Source organism: Fundulus heteroclitus, chromosome 16, assembly GCF_011125445.2.
Source record: "Fundulus heteroclitus isolate FHET01 chromosome 16, MU-UCD_Fhet_4.1, whole genome shotgun sequence".
In the NCBI taxonomy this organism is placed as follows: domain Eukaryota; kingdom Metazoa; phylum Chordata; class Actinopteri; order Cyprinodontiformes; family Fundulidae; genus Fundulus; species Fundulus heteroclitus.
The window spans coordinates 6,785,164-6,805,982 of NC_046376.1; the positions used below are offsets into that span (position 1 = coordinate 6,785,164).

Consider the following 20,819-nt stretch of genomic DNA (forward strand, 5'->3'; position numbering starts at 1 on the left):
TCATGTTTCTAGGCATTTCCCCGTCAGCTGCATTAATTTTAACAAACCGACAGCATGGTTCTCTAGGGTAAGGAAAGAGGCTTTATTCATCAGTTAATGTCTCCTGCTGCTCATTTACACTGAAGCAATACTCACTAAAAGGCAAATTAATCATAATCACGTCCAGAATAAACATGCAATAAGATGTTGAGTTCTGAAATGAATGACTGCTCTTTATTGGTAAATAGACTGTGAAAGAACATTAAATTACTAATATATGCCATCTAGTGAAGGCATTAAGTGTGCCTTTCTAGAGAAGTATTGCATCTATTATGAATGTGGATGATCCCAGTTGGAAACCGAACGTAATCTCACCCCCGCTGCGTTACCAGGTTCCAGACGGACATGCTTCACCAGATTATTTATTTATTTATTAAAGCCCCGGGTAATCATGCACTCAATATCTCCTGCATCTACAATACAAACAGCAAAGATTGGGAACAGAGCTTCTTGTACCATTAAGCTTTAGGATTGTTTTAATTATTACACTTTACCAAATGAAGGACTATGAAGATGGTATTCATTTAAAAAAATATGAATTACTTAAAAAAATATGGAATAAATATGTATTACAGGAAGGGATGCTTGATTGGTGATGCCAGGACATGGAGCCCAAATCGTCTCTCTGGGGAAAACAGGCATAATTTTACTCAACATCAAGAACATCCTGAAGATGGACACTGCAAGGAATTGTAGTGTTTTGTGATAACTGCCTGTTTAACATTTGCGAGAGAACATTCTTCTAATCACGAGTAAAACTGAACAACCATTTCACGGTTTAACAATAAAACTCTAAAACAAAGGTAAGAAATGAAACCGGTTTATGCAATACACAAAACGTTTTATGAGGTGAAAAGGTTTGCCACATTTGGCTAAATTGTGCTAAAATCACAGGTCCGCCTGGCACACTGCCTACTAAAACCTTTGTGGAACAAACATGCTTCAGCTAATTCAGTCCAGGGTGGAGTTTTTTTATGATTGAAACCAAATGACGCCACCTGCTTAAATTGTCTGAGCCGGCACGTCGAGAGGATATACTTGCGTTATAATGCCATTATCATATTAGTTGAAAAGGGTCTCCAAATGACAATAATTGATTTAGCGCAATAAGTTTTGGGGAAAAAATTATCGTCCAGCAAAACTTGTTATCGTGACAGGCAATTTTAATACATCTTCATAATGCATCCAAATTCTTATCAGACATTTGTAATGACAAGTGATACAATAGATACCATCCCCATTTTTCACAGGTTTAAAATGTAACACCTAAATGTAGTCATAACATCCCAGGAGGAATATTTCCAAGAGTTTTGACTTCAACAGATGACACGTGAGCATGTTAAATAGGTTTTTATAACAAATAACAGATATTCTACCATTGCAGTACATGGTTTACCCTTAAAGGACAAATGTCTTAAAGAAAGGTGTATTTCATGACATAACATATCCAATTATTGTAATTACACTGGGCTTTGCGTGTGATTAAATATCAACTCTTGTATAATTCATATAGAATAATGCCAAACTTACCTTGCTACATTTATCTGACAGTTCATATCCATCATGTCTTCATAATCACAGGACTCCCGTTGATTGATTAATGTGACACTGTCGAGAGCAATTAAAGCAACGGAGCTCATTTATTTTTAAACGTATCACTAAAAGCAAATGTCGATCTCGGAAAGTGACGGCTTGTGACAGGATAAACAGATTCCTCTTCTAGGGCAACACTGGATTTTAGTTTGCTGGACGTAGAGAGTAAAACAGGTGAGGCTCCTCAGAGCCGGCGCCTGCATGTCAACTTCAGATGGAGGAAAAAGCTTTGATCTTGTCAGTAAGAATGATGAGGCTAATGTGATTGGGAAGATCACTGGCGGTTTTACAGACAGTTGGTGTGCTGCATTAGTAATTTACCAGTCAAAGGTGAAGTTGTTTATCAGACATTTTACTTCAATCATAAAAAAATTGCTTGATATCATGACTTGAACTTGAAAGCATCCTTTTGGGTATTCACTCTGCAGACTGACAGATCCCATCCCAACCAGAATGTTTTAAGAGAACAAAATGTATGTCTGGCTCGTACAAAACCGTGATCGTCTCTCCAAGAACAAGAGCCTGGGGCGGTTCTCTAAACTAGAGCAGTTCTTTTTTTATCTGTCTTTCTTCTCTACTTTTTTCAACTCACTTCTCCTCTCTGCCACATCCTGCATTTTAAAACTGACTGCACTGTTACAGCTTGACTTATCTCAACTAAAGGCAACGCTGTGAAGAAGACTGATAAGAAGCTGCCAGTAGGGATCAAGACACTGTGTTGATGGTCAACACAGTCATGAGGTTTAAGGCAGTGAAATGGGAAGAGATGGGACGCAATAAGAAAAAAAACTAATTAGTGTTTCATTTTAGGGGGCATTGAAAAACATTTGGCCACTTTTAGGTTAAATGTCACAAATAGAAAAACAAAACTCTCCCTGTGAAGGTCCGTGCAGAGTTTTTGTAGTTTAGCAGCCTTCTGTCTGTAACTCTAACCGAGAACAAGAAGATTTAAGAAGATTTTAGGAGCACAAACAGAGTGAGCTGTTATTGAAGCTGAGCTAATCCCCAAACTGGGAATATTAAAGGATCTACACGAATACTAAACTCAGTTTACATTGACTTTAGCATTTTTACTTAATTATTAATTATGGACAGTAAATCTAGTCTTCTGTGAAATGACCTCTGTGCTCTTTGACGGTATTCACCAATGTTTGTGAGGAACGCCAGGACAGTCAAGCTTCTGTCCTGGTCTGTCATCGTGCAGGATCTATGTGACGTCAGCAGCACAGGAAGCTGCTGCCAGGGCACTTCCTGCTGTGTGGCGGAGGCACACATATGCCACAACCAAGAGACGTCGCCAGAAGTCACGGTCTCCGTGAAGGGCCAGGGTGTGTGGCGGTGACTGTGGGATTGGCTGTAGTTGAGTCATGTGATCGAAATCTCAAACAGAGGACGAATTGCTTAAGGGTTTAAAAAGGTTAGAGACGGCCATGTCTGTAACTGTTTGTACACAGGTATAAGTTCTGTATTTTTATAGTTAAAGTGATCCTAGCTGTTTGAAGCCAAGCTTATTATTCAGCGGTCTAATCTTCTTTGAGAGTACGAATGATGAATGAGAACTGAGGATGTACACAGTCTCTGCTGTAAATATGATACAGGGCCCCGTTTCAGACAGCTGGGTTAGTGGATATTCAGACTCATTTCAATTCAAGTAAAAAAATACTTTATTTATCCCAAAGGGAAATTAAATGTAGATGTAACTCATTTTGTCAATGAGTTATTATAAATGGCGATGGCTGTGGGCAGGAAAGATCTCCTGTAGCGCTCCGTTTTACAACCTATCTGAAGAAGCCTTTGACTGAGACTGTCCCAATGTCAATGTCATGATGAGGATGTTCATGATTGTCCGTAATTTTCTTGATTTTATGTAAAATCCTTCTTTGCATCATCGCCTCCAGAAGTTCCACAGAACAAGTCTTCTTTATCAGGTTGTTGAGCCTTTTAGGTCCCTGGCTCTGATGCTGCTGCCCCAACAGATGATGGCAGAGGAGACGATGCTCTCAGCAACAGACTTAGAGAAGATAAGCAGCATCTTGCATTTGAAGCATTCTGGGGTAAATTCCTGCATACCTTGGCTTTTCCTGTTCAGAAAGCTCCGAAGCCTTGACCCTGAGCCCAATTATGACTACAAATTACTCCAAGAGAACCCTGCGACCAAGCAGAGTTATTAGGGCTAACTCTTATGTATTGTTTTATTTTACCTGGCTACGCACCACTATGAAAACATTGATGTGCAACAGAATTTACCGAACTGTCAATTAGACATAAATAATTCCGATAACTGGAAACTAGACGATTTATTTAGGATGTGTGCAACTGAAACAGATAATAAAAAGAAAGAAAAATCACATTAACAGTACAGAGACATACTGTGAAAGTTAAAACCAAAGTGTAATGGTGCTTAATTCCTTCTGCGGTGAGACCTTTTAAATATGTTGCCTTATATTTACCTCAATTGTTTACGATGCAGTTCAGAGATGGTGACTTATAGAGCTCTTTAAAGGTACAATACAACCTCTAAACACAAAAGAAATTTTTTTTTTTAAAGTGCATTCATGTGCTGAAGTTTAATATCCATGGATATTTAGCTTCATTACAATAAGGAGAAAAAACAACTACAACGTTGGTCATTTTATTTTTCATGTACATTTACCAAGATAGAAATATCCTTTTTGAACGCCTTATGTTTGCGTTCAGAGGTTCTCCTGGGTGTCATTTAAATTTTTGATCCAACAATAAGTCTTGGAATTTGTTTCTTTCAGCTCTAACATGTGAATTCACATCAAGGTAACGTTCCCAGCCGAGATTTAAATTTCCATCTTCTGGAAATGATTCCTGGCATCTTTTGGTTCCCTACAATCACAGACCTTGGACAGAGCTTTGTGCGCTGACAAGACAGTCGTGACTCGAGGCTTTGAGCTGCAGTGGTGCCCGCGGTACGGCCCCAGGCTCATTTGGACTGAGCCATCTGTCTGCACCCTGCTAATTGAGCTGTGGAGGTCTGAGGACTTAAAGGTAGTTTGTGGTTCCATGTGCAATGAAGCATGAAGGAATCATTGAGGAAAAAACAGAACCAAGCTACAAAATAAGTAAACGAGACATCTTCATGAATCCTCCCTGACAGCCGAGCACCTGTCAGTGAACCAGGTGATGCTGCAGATGAAGGAACCGGCTGTTTGAGGCAACACCACTGACAGATTTGCAGTGGGACAGTGAAGAGAGGAGGAGTAGATTTTTTAAAATTGTGCAACGCTCCCCTGTGACTGACCGGCATGAAATCTCTGCACCGAACGTAAATGTTCGCTGCCGGCCAGCCTCCAGTGCACACTAATCCATCTTTGTCCACAGCAGGTTCGCCGAGCACAACCAATTCCCACAAAAGATGCTGATAACTGAATGTCCTACGGGCAAATACAGAGACCAGCCATTTTAAGGAAAATATGTGAGCTCTGCGTTGATTTAGCGAAAGGAAAAAGAATAGTTGCCAGAGAAAAACAATGTTTTAACTCCCATTGGGCTTTTATTAGAGAGGTAGGGTTGTGCAGGTTCTTGTTTATTAAGGAAAGCACACTGAGCATGAAAAGTGTATTTGTTACACCATATTCTGTCTGAACATACAGTGACAAGTGAAGCTACAAGAAAGAAAAGCTTTCATGGATGTGAGCAGGGTGCAGTCAGAGGCGCAGAGGCAGTGGATTTAGCCATGACGTCTGAAACTTTGAGATGCTAATGCATCAAAAGACAGCTAAGCCCTTCTCAAGAACAACAGGGAGTCAGAAAGAATACGATCACAGGCTGGCAAGCAGTCTCGGGACGCCTGACCCCTCCATTTTCTGAGCTCCAGGAGCTTGGTGCTCGGGATAGAGTGGGTTCTCCCCAGAGAGGGAAGCGGGTCAGGAGGGGGCGACCAGCTCACTCTGGCAGAGATTTAACGCCATTTTATCAGACTAAAAGACAGTCCAGTTTGAATTTTTACTCTGAACCTGACATCAATTCACTGATTGTATATCAATTGATCTATTTCAATTATAATTGTTCAAACCGTAGAAAGAGACATACTGAAAATGTATAAAAGAAAAGAAATCCCATCACATCATGAGCTGAAATCTTTCTCACCACTACTTCTTCTGAACAGAACGGCGCTCATTTATCTTCCAAGGTGAAAACAGATTAAAAAAAACATGCACTGCTCAGTTTAATATTGTTCCCTCCCTTTGTGTTAGGGGGGATACAGCCTGGTGTTTGCACAGCAGAAATAAGTCATGCAGGTTTTTGTAGTAAATGAGTGAAAAAGCAGCTTTGGTTGGGTAGCACACATCGGCTCTCCGGGTACTTACTAAAAGTAAGTAAAATCGTCTTGAAGTTGGTGTATTTTACCTTTATTTGAGCACCTAAATAGGACTATTTGCCAATGGAATTAGTAATTTTACTCCTAAAATAAGAAAACTAAATATCTTGCACTTGAAATAAGATGATGGAGATGAACTGTTCTTATGTTAAGTGGAAAAATCTTATTCCATTGTCAAATAGTTATTTACCTGCTGAAATCAAAGGAAAACACACTCATTTCAAGAATATTGTACATATTTTTAGTTCCCTTTTTGCATTGTATATAAAAAACAAATAGATCTGTCAACATTTAGGTCCTCCAGAGATTTTATTCTCCATTGTCCATACTAAAATGCACTTTATTTTATTAAACAGGAATAAATGATTTGCTACATGTTAAGTAAAGATAATAATGACGTTTTCCTTCTTTCCCTGCAGGGTGAGGGTTCCAACTTCCTCCAGCTGGGCTCCTCCATCGAGCAGCAGATCAACGGCATGTTCAAGGTGATGGAGGAGTACAACTGGGACAGCTTTGTGGTCATAACCAGCCTGTACCCAGGTTATGAAGCCTACGTGGATTATATTAAGTCTTTCACAGACACCAGCTACTTCCTGTGGGATCTGCAGGACGTGTTGTCCTTCGACATGTCAGCTGACAGCACCAACGACATACGAGCACGGAGGCTGCTGCAACAGATCGATGCCCAGGTCCTCCTGGTCTACTGTTCCCACGACGAGGCTCAGTACCTTTTTTCATTAGCAACTGAGGTTGGACTTGTGGGACCAGGCTACATCTGGATAATCCCCAGCATGGCTGTGGGAAACCCAGACATCCCGCCGCCTGACAGCTTCCCTGTGGGGATAATCAGCATCATCACAGACCGCTGGAGGATGAGTCTGAGGAAGAGAGTGCGGGATGGGGTAGCCATTGTGGTTAAAGGTGTGCAGAGCTTTAGGAAGCAGAGAGGCTTCATTCCTGAGGGCCACAGTGACTGTCACAACCCCGTCAAACAATCCACTACCAACGACACTCTCTTCAGGTAAGACAACGTAAAGCTCTAATATAAACATTTAAATTGGTAATACTGAAATGCACTGTAGTGATGATGCAAACTCTTCATTAATGTTTAAACGCTGTGTCAATCAGAATTAAATACAGTAAACTGCTTCAACACAACCTTTGAATAGTTATAGAGAAAAGCCCAGCTGTATATAAAAACAACAATATTTGGAGCTTTTCTTTAGATGTGATGTTTGATGAATGAGCATAAAATACATGTAAAAATTACATTTATTGTAGAGTTCGGTGTACTTGCTGTACTCCAAAGGCATCTGAAACTAGGATATAAGGCTTCTGGATATGAGAATTTAGAAGTTTTTTTAAAAAAAGTTAAAAGGAAAACGTGTTGAATATTTTGGTGTAATTTGCAGTGTTTGGGTTGCTGTGTAGCGAGGTTTCCACAAGTTTAAAGAGTTTTCCTAAGATCTTTTTCAGATAAAATTAATTAAATATAAGACTTGAAATCCAAAATATAAAGTTGGGCAATTATATTATTTACCAAGATATGTTTAACATCATTAAAAGACATCTAAAAAGACATCTAACTTCAGCAAATCAACTTAAACTAAAGTTTAAGCTCTGACGTGTGGCTTTACACCCAGGTTGTCTGACTTCAGGGTCTTCCTAAAGGAAGCTTCCCTGTTTTCAAGCTAAACCTCAATAAGTGTACAATCTTCCATGACAAAGGAGTTGATTGAACATAACCTTTTAAAAATGTACCGTATTTTTCAGATTATAAATTGCTCCAGAATATACGTTGCATCAGTATGCATCATAAAGAGGAAAAAAAAAAATAAGTTGCACCGGCATATACGCATTTATTTATACATTTATTTCAGGCAATCCAAGACATACCTTGGAGGATGGATGGAGTAAATTAGCAACTCCAACCAGCAAGGTTTCCTCCAGCACATTTCAGCGTAACGCTGAAAAAGATGTCAAAATTACACCTAAATTAGACCGTAGGCGTAGCGGTGCTATGTGCTTAGCTAACAGTACAACACAGATGCAACATAAAGCTCACGTGCATCAGTGAAGTTGTAACCCGCCCAGACAACAGACCTGTAAGCTAGCGCTAGCTGTTGTTAGCTTCATGGACAGCCCAGTAACAGGGTTCTGTCGTGGTCTGGGTCATTCGAGCTAAACCACACAAAGCTCCGCTGCTCGAATGCAGACTGAAACAGTCTTACAAATTGAACTTATAAATTTAGAATTAGAATCAATTTATAATTGGAAAATCGATTTTTTTAACACAGCCCTAGTGAATAGAGTAGCAAGACCTCATAAATGAGACAGTAGACTGGATTATTGTCACTTGACAGTGCGACTGCGCCAGGTTGCTCGCTCCCCGTCACGTGTCCGTCTTTCATGGAGGCAGCGCGGATTTTGACAGTGATTCACCACCCCTGAAAATGGGCAAGGCTTTATTTTCAGATGTGTTATTGTTAAAAAAATGATGTGAATTATCCCAGTTTCTAAGAGAAAGGGGATATTTTAAAGTTTACTTTGTACTTCAGTGTGAACACAGTACTGTCCTGTTTTCACTTTTGTACTCCATATTGAGATTGAATTGCTCAAAAATATTAATATATACACTGGTGTACTATGGCAGTTTATATTAACGATAAATAAATATCTGAAATGCCTGTGCAAATTCTCAGTTATCCGGGTCATAGCAACAGCAAACAGGCTTAAATCGGAGGCAACCAGGAGTCTTTGTCAATTCTGGTAGCTTGCAATTGACATATTAATGTACTGACAGGTATTTTAAAAGATTTGTGTATTCTTTTAAAATACCTGTCAAAATTTTTTTATATTGAATCGAAATATAATCAAATTGTGAGGTTCTTAACAATACCCAGCCCTAGCAGAAAATGTCCAAAAACAATCCTGATTATTAACCAGTATTTCCAAAAACCTTGGCTGAAACACAAAGTTTTGAAATGGAACAATAATTGTTTAACAGACTTAACAAGAACAATTTGATTTCAAAGACAAAGGCTGAATCTCAAGGGAAAGTCCTTTTAATCACTGAGAAATAACCCAACTCCTCAGCAACACCCAAATATCAGTAGAAAGATTAAAATAATCCATATCGACATTGCAAATCTCTAAAAATAAAACTTAAGTCAATAGGAGAAGACGAACCTGCAGGATTAAGACATGAGCAAATGTCAAGATGTTAAGAGCTGGTAGAGAAAAAAACTGGACGGTATTTGAGTTTTTTTGGACAAAATTTGGGATGATATTTTTAAGAAATATTGCAGTAGCCTTCCCTATATTAACAAACCTAAAGGTCATAATAACTGAAGCACTGGGAGTTGAAAACAAGTTATAAAGAGGCCTTAGTTTTAGGAGTTCCCATCTGTTTGTAGTGACGGATGGAGCATATTTTATGGTCCATCTCCTCAGCAGTGATCACTCTCCTCTCTCTCTTGTAGACTGTGAGGTAATTTAGTAAGGAGGGGCAGTGAAAGTGGATAAGGGTGTGGTCTTGCATCAGTTAAATCATGCCCAAAAGGGCAATATGACGCCATCTGTGCCATGGAGCACAGAGCAAATCCTATTTTGTTGGGGGAAAAAAATGTTTTAATCAGCAAAGAGAAGAGGTGGAGAGATAAAAAAAAAAACTGTCCCAGCAGCAGCTTTTGACTCATGTAAGCTCCGGTTAGTAAGGCAGAACGGACTGTACTGTCTGGTAATGTTTATACATGATCATCAAGGCCCATCTATCAAGCATAATCAGAATATTTTTATTTTTATTTTGAAACCTCAGACTCTACCTGTGACGTCAAAAGTAATTTTCACTTCAGAGTCGACAGTCTTTGGAGATAAAATGCCTTCTGTAAACTTAAACGGTTTATAAAAAAAAAATAAGCATGAAGGTAATCACCATCTTTGATACAGTGCAAACCGTATCATTCGTACATGCTAGACCCGGGCGGCGCACGTTCAGCAACATGAGTAAGTTGGGTCAGCGAAACAGAACAAAGCACTTTCAATTAGCTTTATCGTCAGATCTCTTCTCTTTGCAGCCAGATCAAACAGCCTCCTCTGTTGTTGGGTCTGTGCTCGCTGGATGAGACGATCTTTTCAAGCAGGCTTTTGATAACGAGTCGGCTCACCTGTTAATAAGATTACCGCTCCCTACCAGATTAAACACGCTTTTCACACACACGCCGGGCTGTGGGCTGCTCTCCTCCCACCAGGCTTTCATCACCTCGGCTGGAGTGGTGTGTGAGGTGAGAGCGCTGTGCCACACGGCTAATGCAACAGAGGATGTGACTGATGTAACAAGAGAATCAAAAGCGGCCGCCAAACGCATCAAGGACCCCAGATGATTTTCTTACACAGAAATTGGTAGAGTCCCAAATGAACTCCAAAACTGAAGAGAAAAACTCATAGATAGAGAAGCAATTGATCAGTTTCACCAGTCTGCAAGTCCTCAGTGAGGCGGAGCTGATTTAACTGGTACCATTAGCTCACCTCAGGATGTAAAGCATTTTGACCATCTTACTGCAGCAGCCAAACCAATAATGCAACTCCATATGTAAGTTCCTTAAAAATAAAATTCCATCATTAAGTGTAAAGTTCTAATCGGGAATCAAACTGGTGAGCAAACTTTCCATTTGCTGAGTTTGTTCAAATGTTATTTTAGTGCATTCACGTTTTGAATCAGAAGTCTGGACTTTACAACAAAAACTGCAGATTCATAAAAACAACATTCTCAACAAAGTAAGTCAAACCAAGACTGTTGTTCTCTCTAGAGACGTGAAATGTACTCAACATTTTCATCTACAACGACTCAACTAATCAAGGATGTAACAATTTCACATTTTAGTATTATGATTATTTTTTACACATTTATAAGACTATGTTCAAATGTGTTGGAAATATGCAAAGGGTATCATTCCAAGCTGTTGTTGCTGTAGAACCAGCATCTCTACTGTTTTAAAACCATGGCTGATCATATCAGAGATTTATCCAAAAGAGCAAAATACACAGTCCAACAGCTGTTGTGTGCTAAATGAACAAATGTGTTTCAGTTGAATGTCTGTTTGCCAAACATCAGCAGGGTTCTCGTCAGCATGTTTCAGCACAACGAGTCGTTACACTGTCAGTTGTCAAATTAACGCCGTGATTAGACCATTCTGCTGTCTGTCAAGCTGCCTAAATGGTATTTTTGAACACGTTTACCTGCTTATTTGCACATATATATGTGAGAAACTTGCTGTTGGAGGACCTCGAGTCACTATTTTACAGTTACAGGCATATGCACTTGTCTGGTTGTGTGTATCTGGGTCAGTTTATGTCTCAATCGCAGGCAGTTTTTGCGGGCTGTACTTCTCTGCCAACCAGGCTAAGGTTTTTATATATATATATATATATATATATATATATATATATATATATATATATATATATATATATATATATAGCAGAGTGATACCAAAGATGATGTATAGTAAGGGTGTCAAAATAAGTGTTGCCTCGATATAATCGATACTAATACATGAATTATTCAAGGATAGAGTTGCTTAAAAATAGATATAAATTCTCACACTTCTTCCGGGAGCAGCGCAGAGACACTGCCGTCTCCTCCCTGCAGCCGCTCAAATGATGAGCTGCTGCTGGACGTCCTAAAGTCTGCTAACAGGTGTAGAACTGCCAGAAGAAAACATGAAACCTTTTTTATAGGCAGTAAGATAAACATGAAAAAATTGTTCGGAGAAATTTGCCCAGGAAGACAAGAAAACCGAAATGCCGAGTGGTGCTACATTCTAACAGTACGACACGGATGTTAGAGCTCCTGGATCTACGACAGTGGCTTACACTGGCTCCCTGTATCTCAGAGAATAGACTTTAAAATCCTTCTGTTAGTCTATAAATCCATAAATGGCTTAGCACCTAAATACATCACGGACTTGTTATCAGGGCATCAACCCTCCAGACCACTCAGGTCTTCTGGCGCCAGCCTGCTCTGCATACCTAGAACCAGAACTAAATACGGAGAAGCAGCATTTAGTTCCTATGCTCCACTTATCTGGAACAAACTTCCAAAAAATTGTAAAGGTGCGAAAAGCCTGAGTTCCTTTATATCAAGATTAAAAACACATTTGTTTAAGATTGCCTTCAACTGTTCTAGTTAACTGAATCACCACTTTTTTGTTCTAATTTTCTATCTACATTTTATTCCTACTTGCTTTTATTCTGTTTTATTTTGCAATATTTTAATCATGTAAAGCACTTTGCATTGTCCTTGTACTGAATTGTGCTATATAAATAAATTTCCCTATTAGTAAACCTCCTGGACAACATCGGCTAGCGCTAGCTGTTATTAGCTTGATGGACAAAACAGCCCAATGACCGCGTTCTGTTGGTCTGAGCTCTCACTTTGAGCTGCGTAGTGCTGCAACACAACGCTCTGATGCGTAGTTCAGGGATTAAAGCAAAAACTATAACTGACTGACTGACACCCTCGACTTTATAATTTCAGCTCCCTTCCCTCCATATCCCCTAGAAAACCCTCCATAAACTGCAACTAGTACAAAAGAGCTTGCATCATTACATCATCTACTTCACACCTGTACACTAACTCCACTGACTCCCTGTCACACTCAATATAAATCAATCCTATGAACATACAAGGCCAACCACAACCTTTATACCTTTAAATTTCTTACTTTCATATCTATATCAAGTGTATGCAACTCAATTATTTGCTATCTTATTTATCTTATTATTTTATACCATGTTAATCCATAGGCTGATCTTAAAGTGGTTATAAATAAAATTTTATATTACAATAAAAGGAGAACTTATACAAACCACACTACTGAAATACTCTAGTCTAGACAACAGGGAAGTGATTATAAGAGAATTTAAAAAGCCAGGAATGTAGAAAAGTGCAGCGTTAAAATCTGATTTTCAGTAATGAAAAGAAACAACAACAGAAACATGTCTGAATCTGCACTCATCTACACAGCACAAATAAAGATGAGATCAAATCCAATTACGTCTAAAAGACAACAGCCAATCTCATCTGAGGGCAACTGTCTCAGTACAAAGATTGGTCAACTAACAACCAGTACGTTGTGGGTCGATTCCTGTTTTCTTCTGTTGTAGTTCCCCTGGGCAAAGCACTTAAACCCAAGTTGTCCATCAATATGTGTATTGTGCATAAATGTGTGAGCATTTGTGAGTGGGACTGGGTGAGTGTGGCTGTAGTGTAAAGCGCTTCAAGCAATCGATCTAGAAAGGTGCCATATAAATTCGGGCCAGTTATGGTCTGATACTGAAGTGATAAATTAATTTATCTTTTATCTTTTTAACCTGCAGCCTCAGCTAAACTAAAAACATCAAATTAGGTTAGAGTTGCATTGTATCAGTTTGCTTTGGTCAATGGTCCCAGTGCAGTGTTTCCCCTAGGGATTTTTTTTTTTTTTTTTTTTTGGGGGGGGGGGGGTATTTATGTTAATTGTTCTTTTTTGGGGGATTGCTAAGATTTCTCTTCCACTTAGCTTTCCATTAATATCACAGAATACAGCTTTATACAAGCAGCCAGCTTCTGTCTCTCTCTATTTTTCTCTTATTTATCCAATTTTCAGCCTCTATTTTTATGTTTCTGTCTCTATCGTGTTTGTTTATACATGGTTATATTTTCTCGTCCTTCCAACTTCTTGATTAAATGAAAATCTCTTCAAATCTAGATCTGGCAGAGTTTAGAATATTTTTTATCATAACTTAATTCAATTTAATATTTATTACACAGTCATCTTATGTCATACATGGACTCAGGAAGGTGAATTACTGTTTCCAACAGAAAGACGTTTGGTGATGTGCGACAATCAGAAAAAAATTATATTTTTGTAGGACATCTGAAAATGACCGTAGAGTCATTTACTTGTTGTGAACGCGCTGCATTGAGCGTTAATGTCCTAGATTCAAGGAATATTTATTGCCCCCTTAGGGCAATTTGCTTTACAGCTCTCAGTAGCAAACAAACAATTAAACAACAATCAGTCAAACATACACAGGAAAAAAAGCAGGTTAATTAGTTATTCAAGAAAGCAATAGCTGCAGGGACAAAGGAATTGTTTAGCCTGTTAGACCTACATTTAGGCAGGGCGCACCTACGTCCTGAAGGAAGAAGTAAGAGTTTAAACAGACGTGATCATCCTCATCTTAGCATTAGGCAAACATTGTCAGTACACTGAAATAATGGGGGCACCATGTGAAATCAACAAATGTGTGCTTTTTCTGTTGTAACGCACAAGAGGAAAGGACATATTTATCCCATTAGATCCCACACGTGTGACACAAGACATACAAATTCTCTCGGGGAATTCTGTCTCCTGGCTTAGTGTGAGTTTACCTGAGTACCCAGGTGACTTTGAGCTGAAAGTAGGAGCGATGATTTAGCTTAGAAGACACACAAGGCTCCTGCACACCTGGGCGATATGGCCTGAAATCAATATTGCGATTTATTGAGCAATTCACCTCGATAACGATAACTGGATGGGCACCCCCCCCCCCCCCCCCATGGGCTACTTCACAATCACAGCACACTAATTATCTCAATAGATGCAAATCCCAACTACACATATTCCCCCAACAGGGCATATAGATTAAAGATTAAATGATAATGATAAAAAATAACACTATGCAGCGGCCGCACCTTTATACATAGGGAACTCCATTAAGATGTGCCCTTACCGATTGCCAGGTACAGCCTGCTCCCAAAACACCGCAATAATCCTGACACTTACATTCATGCACTGTGGTTATGTACACCTGTTCACAAGTTCTGGGTTCAGACATGTGAGGACTTGTGAAAGTGCCTGAGATGTAAAGATTTCACCTTTCCCTTCAGTTTGCTTGCTGGGTAACTTGGATGACAGCACTTGGGGGGGGGGGGGATCCAGTTGCATAGAGGAAGGAATAGGCCAGGCACCCCCTTTTCTTTTTTTTTTTGGCCATCCCAGGTATAAACGCACTTGAGAACAACATAAAGAAAACAAGACATTTGCGTATGAAGAGGAAGGGTCGGGGTCTTTCTCACACCCCTGTTCTCCGATTGCCATCTGGAGTCCGGGGCCTGCAGGAGGAGCAGGGCCACTCGGTCAGGGTCTGGGGTGGGGGTGGCTGTTTGGTCCTGGGTGTCAGCTGGAGCTGGGACTTCTGCTCTCCCCCAGAATATGGGGGTACGGCTTAAGTACAGAGGGCAGGGTGTGGGGGAGGCAGCGTAAGTAAGTTGGTGGTCCTCGGTATCTTGGGCTGGATGTGTGTCGAATCAGTCCTGGCGGTTGCTCCGCAGGGCCTGGGGCCCCGTGGCTCTTTCAGGGGATGGGGTGCCCCTGGGACTCGGGTCACCGGGCCCATGACTGGATCCGCTCCAGCGTAGCTGGCTGCCTGCAGAGCCCGCAGGCTCGTCACTGCAACTTCCGGGGGTTTTGGCACCGTGGCTGTTGGGGGGGAACCATCTATCAGTGTTGGTCACTCTTGGGCACCTTTGCTCTGGGGGACCCTTCGGGCATCTGGGGGGGGGGGGGGGGTCTTTGGTTCCTCACAACCACTACTGAGCATTTTTCTTATGGATATACCTCACATACACAAATGCACTCTCAGAAACACTTACAGGTGCTTGGACTCAGGTGCTTACAGATTTACCTCTATACAGAAAAATCCTATTATCTTTTGCTGTCACTTTATACATTTCATATTAAATTATTCTGTATATTCTTCAGTGATGATATCAAGGTGTTGGTTGTGTTGGTTGTTTAAACCTGTAACTGGTTTTGCAGTTCTTTTTATATCTCTCTTTGCAGGTGAAGAAGCAGACTCAGGGGATGTAATATCTGTTGGGCTCTCTTTGGCATTAAGACAGCAATTCTTAATGCTACACTGCCAAAAACAAAACAAAAAAAACACTACAGAAGCATCTATCTATTGATCTCAGCAGCTTTAACTTTGTGCCAGAAGTAATACCGACAAGGGCCTCTTTCTTGATATACACCATACAGGTGTATATCAAGATACCTATACCATACAGAGAGCCTAAACCTGGTCCATTCAGCTTGAAAATGTGCCGTCTTGAGGACTCTGGTGCACAGTTTCCATTCGTCATTGATATAATGTACAGTCAGACTGACGTACAGGACCATCATGCGACTGGACCAGAGATCAGATGAAGCGGCAATGCATTTCACACACGCTCCTCCTCTTGCTCTTAAAATTCGGATTATATTCCAAATATGATTAATTGTCCAGGCCTAGCTTGGACGCAATATTTTGTCGGTTATTTTCTTTCAAGTGCCATGCATGCAAATTCTGCAAGTCAATGATATATTTATCCAGGTGGATAGACTTTCACTGCTCTCGATGCCATGCTGGATGCATATTTCTAGTAGCTGGGATGTGGTGGAAACATTTTGTTGAAAGGAGTAAGAATACCTGGGTTATTCTTATCAGATATCACGATATTAAGTTGCATTTGCAAAATATTCCTCCTATTTTTAACTCTACTACAGCTTAAGTTTTATATTTTCCCTGTGATAAAATAGCTGAAATTTTAAAAAAGCACTGTTAGCTCTATGAATGTGAATATTTTTTCTATTGTTTTTCCATCCAGTGCCCATCAGAGGTAGCATTTGACTTAAGTCCCTGATCAACTTTTGTTTGTGTTGTTCCTTCAGACACATGCTGAATGTAACATGGGAGCACAACGACTTCTCCTTCAACAGTAATGGCTATCTGGTGAACCCAGCCATGATCGTCATCACGCTGGACAGAGAGAGACAGTGGGACAAGGTAAGCTTGTTGATGGCTGACGGTGGCTCATTTCCCACAGCTTTCTGTACAGAACAACGTCTTTAATGTGTTTCAGACACCACTGCTGACCACGAACAAGTTTCAGCTCATAAAATAGGAAAACAAGGAGGTACTCTGCAGCTACAGGACATTGGTTTCAAGCAGAAACATTTGTGAGAAGCTCAACCTTTACTGATACCAATGAACCGATTAATGAAGCATCATCTTCCTCTCACAACAATGTGCCACATTTCACACACCTTCTTCAAATATTGACACTTAGACTCTAACGTCCTTTCTGAAAACATAATAAAACAACAACACAGAGTCGAGTGACTATCCTTCATCGATTTATTCAAAAATGTAGCCAAGGTGGTGAACGAGATGTGACTCCCTTTCTCCTCTAGTCTGAAACACCATTCTCATAAAAACAGCCACAGGCATTTTTAAAGTCATTATGTTATAAATATAACTTAACGTGCAATACTTAAGCGTCAGGCATTAAGAGAATCGATACTCCACAGTAAAGCTCATTTCTTTCATTTGAGATCATACTTACAGCTGCAATTTAAATATATAATATAGATTTGTAATTTAAAATACACCTTAGGTTTCAAATTAGGGATTCAAGTTATTGATTAATGAGTTAATCTAACAAACCTACTTCCACATAATTAGGATATTTTTCACAAAAAAAGAAGATAGTATTATCAGAGAATTGATAATCCACAGTAAAACTAAATTTTTTCATGTTAGATTATACTTACAGCTACAATATAAATATATAATATAGATTTGTAATTTAAAATACACCTTAGGTTTCAAGTTAGGGATTCAAGTTCTTGATTAATGAGTTAAAGTTGATTGATCTTATCGACTGACTACCAATCAATTCATACGCGGCCATTTTCTTAAAAACTTCTGGTTCCTCTTGTATCAACATAGTCTTTCCATAACATGAAGGCCTTTTTTTTATGCTAAATTTTAAAAACAGGAACCCAATATTTTTTAACACTTTTATGCCAGCTGTATCAAATACAGGCTGAAACGCACAAATATGTGAAAGACTTAAAATCCCAATAAACAGTGAGATGTAAAAAAAAAAAAAAATCATTTAAAGAGATATATGTTAAAGGTTAACTCAAAAATAAAAACAAACATAAAAATAATTTAAAATATCCCCGAGAGGGTTAAGAATTGAATCAATAGTACTGGCAACTGAACACTGAGGAAGAACACAAACAGGATCCCTGACTTGAAAACTGACTTTTCTCTTTTTAAGGTTTGAACGGACCCAAAGTCATTTTGTTTAAGAAAAGTTGCATGATTCAGGTGTTTGAGTCGTGGGAGCATTTTATTTACAGTGAAGTTGATACCACAACTGAATGGGCGCTTTAGGTAATTACATAAGGAGCTATTTATTAAAAAAGAACCACATACGGTGCATTTTGTATTCCTGTCGTCATTAAACAGTTTCAAATAATCCCAAAAAAGACCCCGTTTTGAACATTTCACGTTGCTGGAATGCACCGCCATTATTATTTCTCTACAGCTAGTCTGTGGTCTGGATCCGCTGAAGGATGAGCAGCGGCGCCCCCTTCTGGATGGCGGTCACACCACAACACTGAAAAAAGGTCTGTCTAAGCGGACGTTATCAGTTAATCAAAGGGAATCAATTTTAATCTAATAAACCATTTTTGGAAAATTAATCAGAAGTCAATTGTTTGCTTGCGTCCCTATTTTAAATGTTATGAATTAACTGTGAAATGGCATAAAAAACAGGTATTAAAAACAAAAATACTATAAATATACTATTTTAGGACAAGGAACACAAATGAAAAGTTTCTGTGACATTTTGGCTTACTCCTACAACCAAGTCTTGAATCCTCCTTAATGTGTTGCAAGATTATAATGCATATCTACTTTAACATTATGTGTTTGAATGGTTTGTGTGAATATAAAAGTACTTCTTTCCAATAGTGTTACACTAAACAAAAAAAGCATTACATGGAAAAAACTACTAGTACTAGTACTACTAGTAAGACCTTAAATAGTTCTTTAAATATACGTAAAACAATTTTAGCTTGCCCCGCTGCAAAACCTTCTATAAAAAAAATGTTCGATAAATCCTAGACGTAACACCGTAAAGATGGGCAAGGACATAACGTGTTTTATATGAACAGTAGATTTAAACCGAGGTTGGAGCTTCATTCCCTGATTCTCCACTTGTTATTTCCAACATGCTGACCTTTACATAAACCTTTCAAGCCAGAGAAAAAGTTTTCTCACTTCAGGGAGCGGCATTCTGCTCATTTCACTAAATCCCAGCCAAGATGTGTGAAGCAGTCTATTTTCTGTGCTTAACTTTCTGTTGCCTTGAGCCTGCTTACACTGCAAGCTGAAAATCAATTGCACCTTTAGATTGCTTTTTTCCTCCAGCCTTCTCGCTGAACATGGGCTGCCAGCTCATTCGATTCATACATCAGCTGTTTTAATCCAGCTCTTGCCAAACACATGATACATTACATGCCTCACTTTTTCCCTTAATAAACATGGAATAATGCAATGTTCTCACTACTAGGGTTGTCACAATATCAAAATTTCAAACTCGATACTAAGGCTGTGCGATAAATTAATTTTATCAATTCATTTGAATTTGAAGATTTAATTTTTGGAAAATTTTGATTTTTTTTTGTTTGCCAATACAAAAAAACTATATATATCAGTTCTGAAAGGGGAAATTGTTTTGGTAAAAGCTTACAATGTTGAATATAAGTTTAAGAAAATATATTGTGGAAATACTCTAAAGAGGAAACTTTTCATTACCAAGGTTTTCGCTACATCGTGGTGCACCGCCACACCAAAATTAACCCCGGCAAAATCTTCAGTCAGTTCAAATACATGTTAAAACGAAAAGCATATGGCCGTAAAGCATATGATATAGCATAGCTACTGTATATTTGTGCCCTTATTCTAATCATAATTTAAAATTAATTTAAATACTGTGAAATGTTAATTTATTTTTGAAACACCAACTCCTCCAGCTGGTAGTGAATGAAGCTGCTGGTGTCTACTGGGCTGCTCTGCTGTTAGTTGAGAAGGGAAACTAGAGACGACAGTCCAATGTTTCCTACTTAGCGACTCATATCTGGGGACTCTTCAGACCCATTTTTATGTTTTTGGCGATTTAGCAGCTTCACCTGAAAGCAGCGATCTTTCCACCGTTACTGTCTCACAACTGCTAGAGCTGCATGGGTTCTCTCTATTCCCTCAGCGCTGTCTGACAGGCAGCTGCTGTTTGAGACTTGTGAAAAGGCAAGTTATTGCACTATTAATTACAATAGGGACACTCATTTGCCCAATAGGGAAATTCATTTTGGTTAGTGTGTGTCAAATAAAAAAAGCTTATTTGAATGATATCTGTGATGTTTCTCAGTTGTTGTTTGTTAAATAAAGGAAATCGAATAAAATTGTAAGTAGAATTTATTGTGAAAAATCTGATTTTATTTCTAGGGCATATCGTCCAGCCATACTCAATACTTTATACCATTTTCAATACTGCAACAAAAAAAATAAAAAATAAGTGACAGGGTTTTTCGTTGGTTAAGAACAAAACATTGAGGAATTAAAACATGACAAACTTGACTTTAGAGTCTTTTCGGTTGCTCCATTATTCAGGGGTTGCCACAGCAAGTCATTACAACTTGTACACAGACTTATTAGCCAACTGAGCTGTCGGCTGACTAACCTTTTCCTGGGCTGATTTATCCTGCAAAAAAATTAACAGAAGTCCGTCGCTAACATTTAAACAGACAGTGTTAGCTTATGTCTTCTGGGAGGTTTACTACTTCACTGTTGTAGATCCACGAGTTTTGCTTACCCTTTAACTTGCTCTCAAAAAACCAGTCTCATGGCGTTAGCTTGAAGCATCAGAGCAGCTAACGTGGAGTCGGTCAGCATTCCGTTTGTTTTTGTCCGTCTGCCTTTC

At 39.1% G+C, this 20,819-nt stretch overlaps 1 protein-coding gene across 1 annotated transcript in view; it reads left to right on the forward strand.

Annotated features, from left to right (window-relative positions):
- The window catches only part of LOC118556560 (glutamate receptor ionotropic, NMDA 2C-like), a 56,397-nt gene that overhangs the window by 4,483 nt on the left and 31,095 nt on the right, over nucleotides 1-20,819 (forward strand). The window contains exons 2-3 of the mRNA XM_036148345.1: nucleotides 6,400-7,001; nucleotides 16,717-16,831. Coding sequence (XP_036004238.1) covers nucleotides 6,400-7,001; nucleotides 16,717-16,831 — 717 coding nt within the window. The remainder of the gene's footprint in view (nucleotides 1-6,399; nucleotides 7,002-16,716; nucleotides 16,832-20,819) is intronic.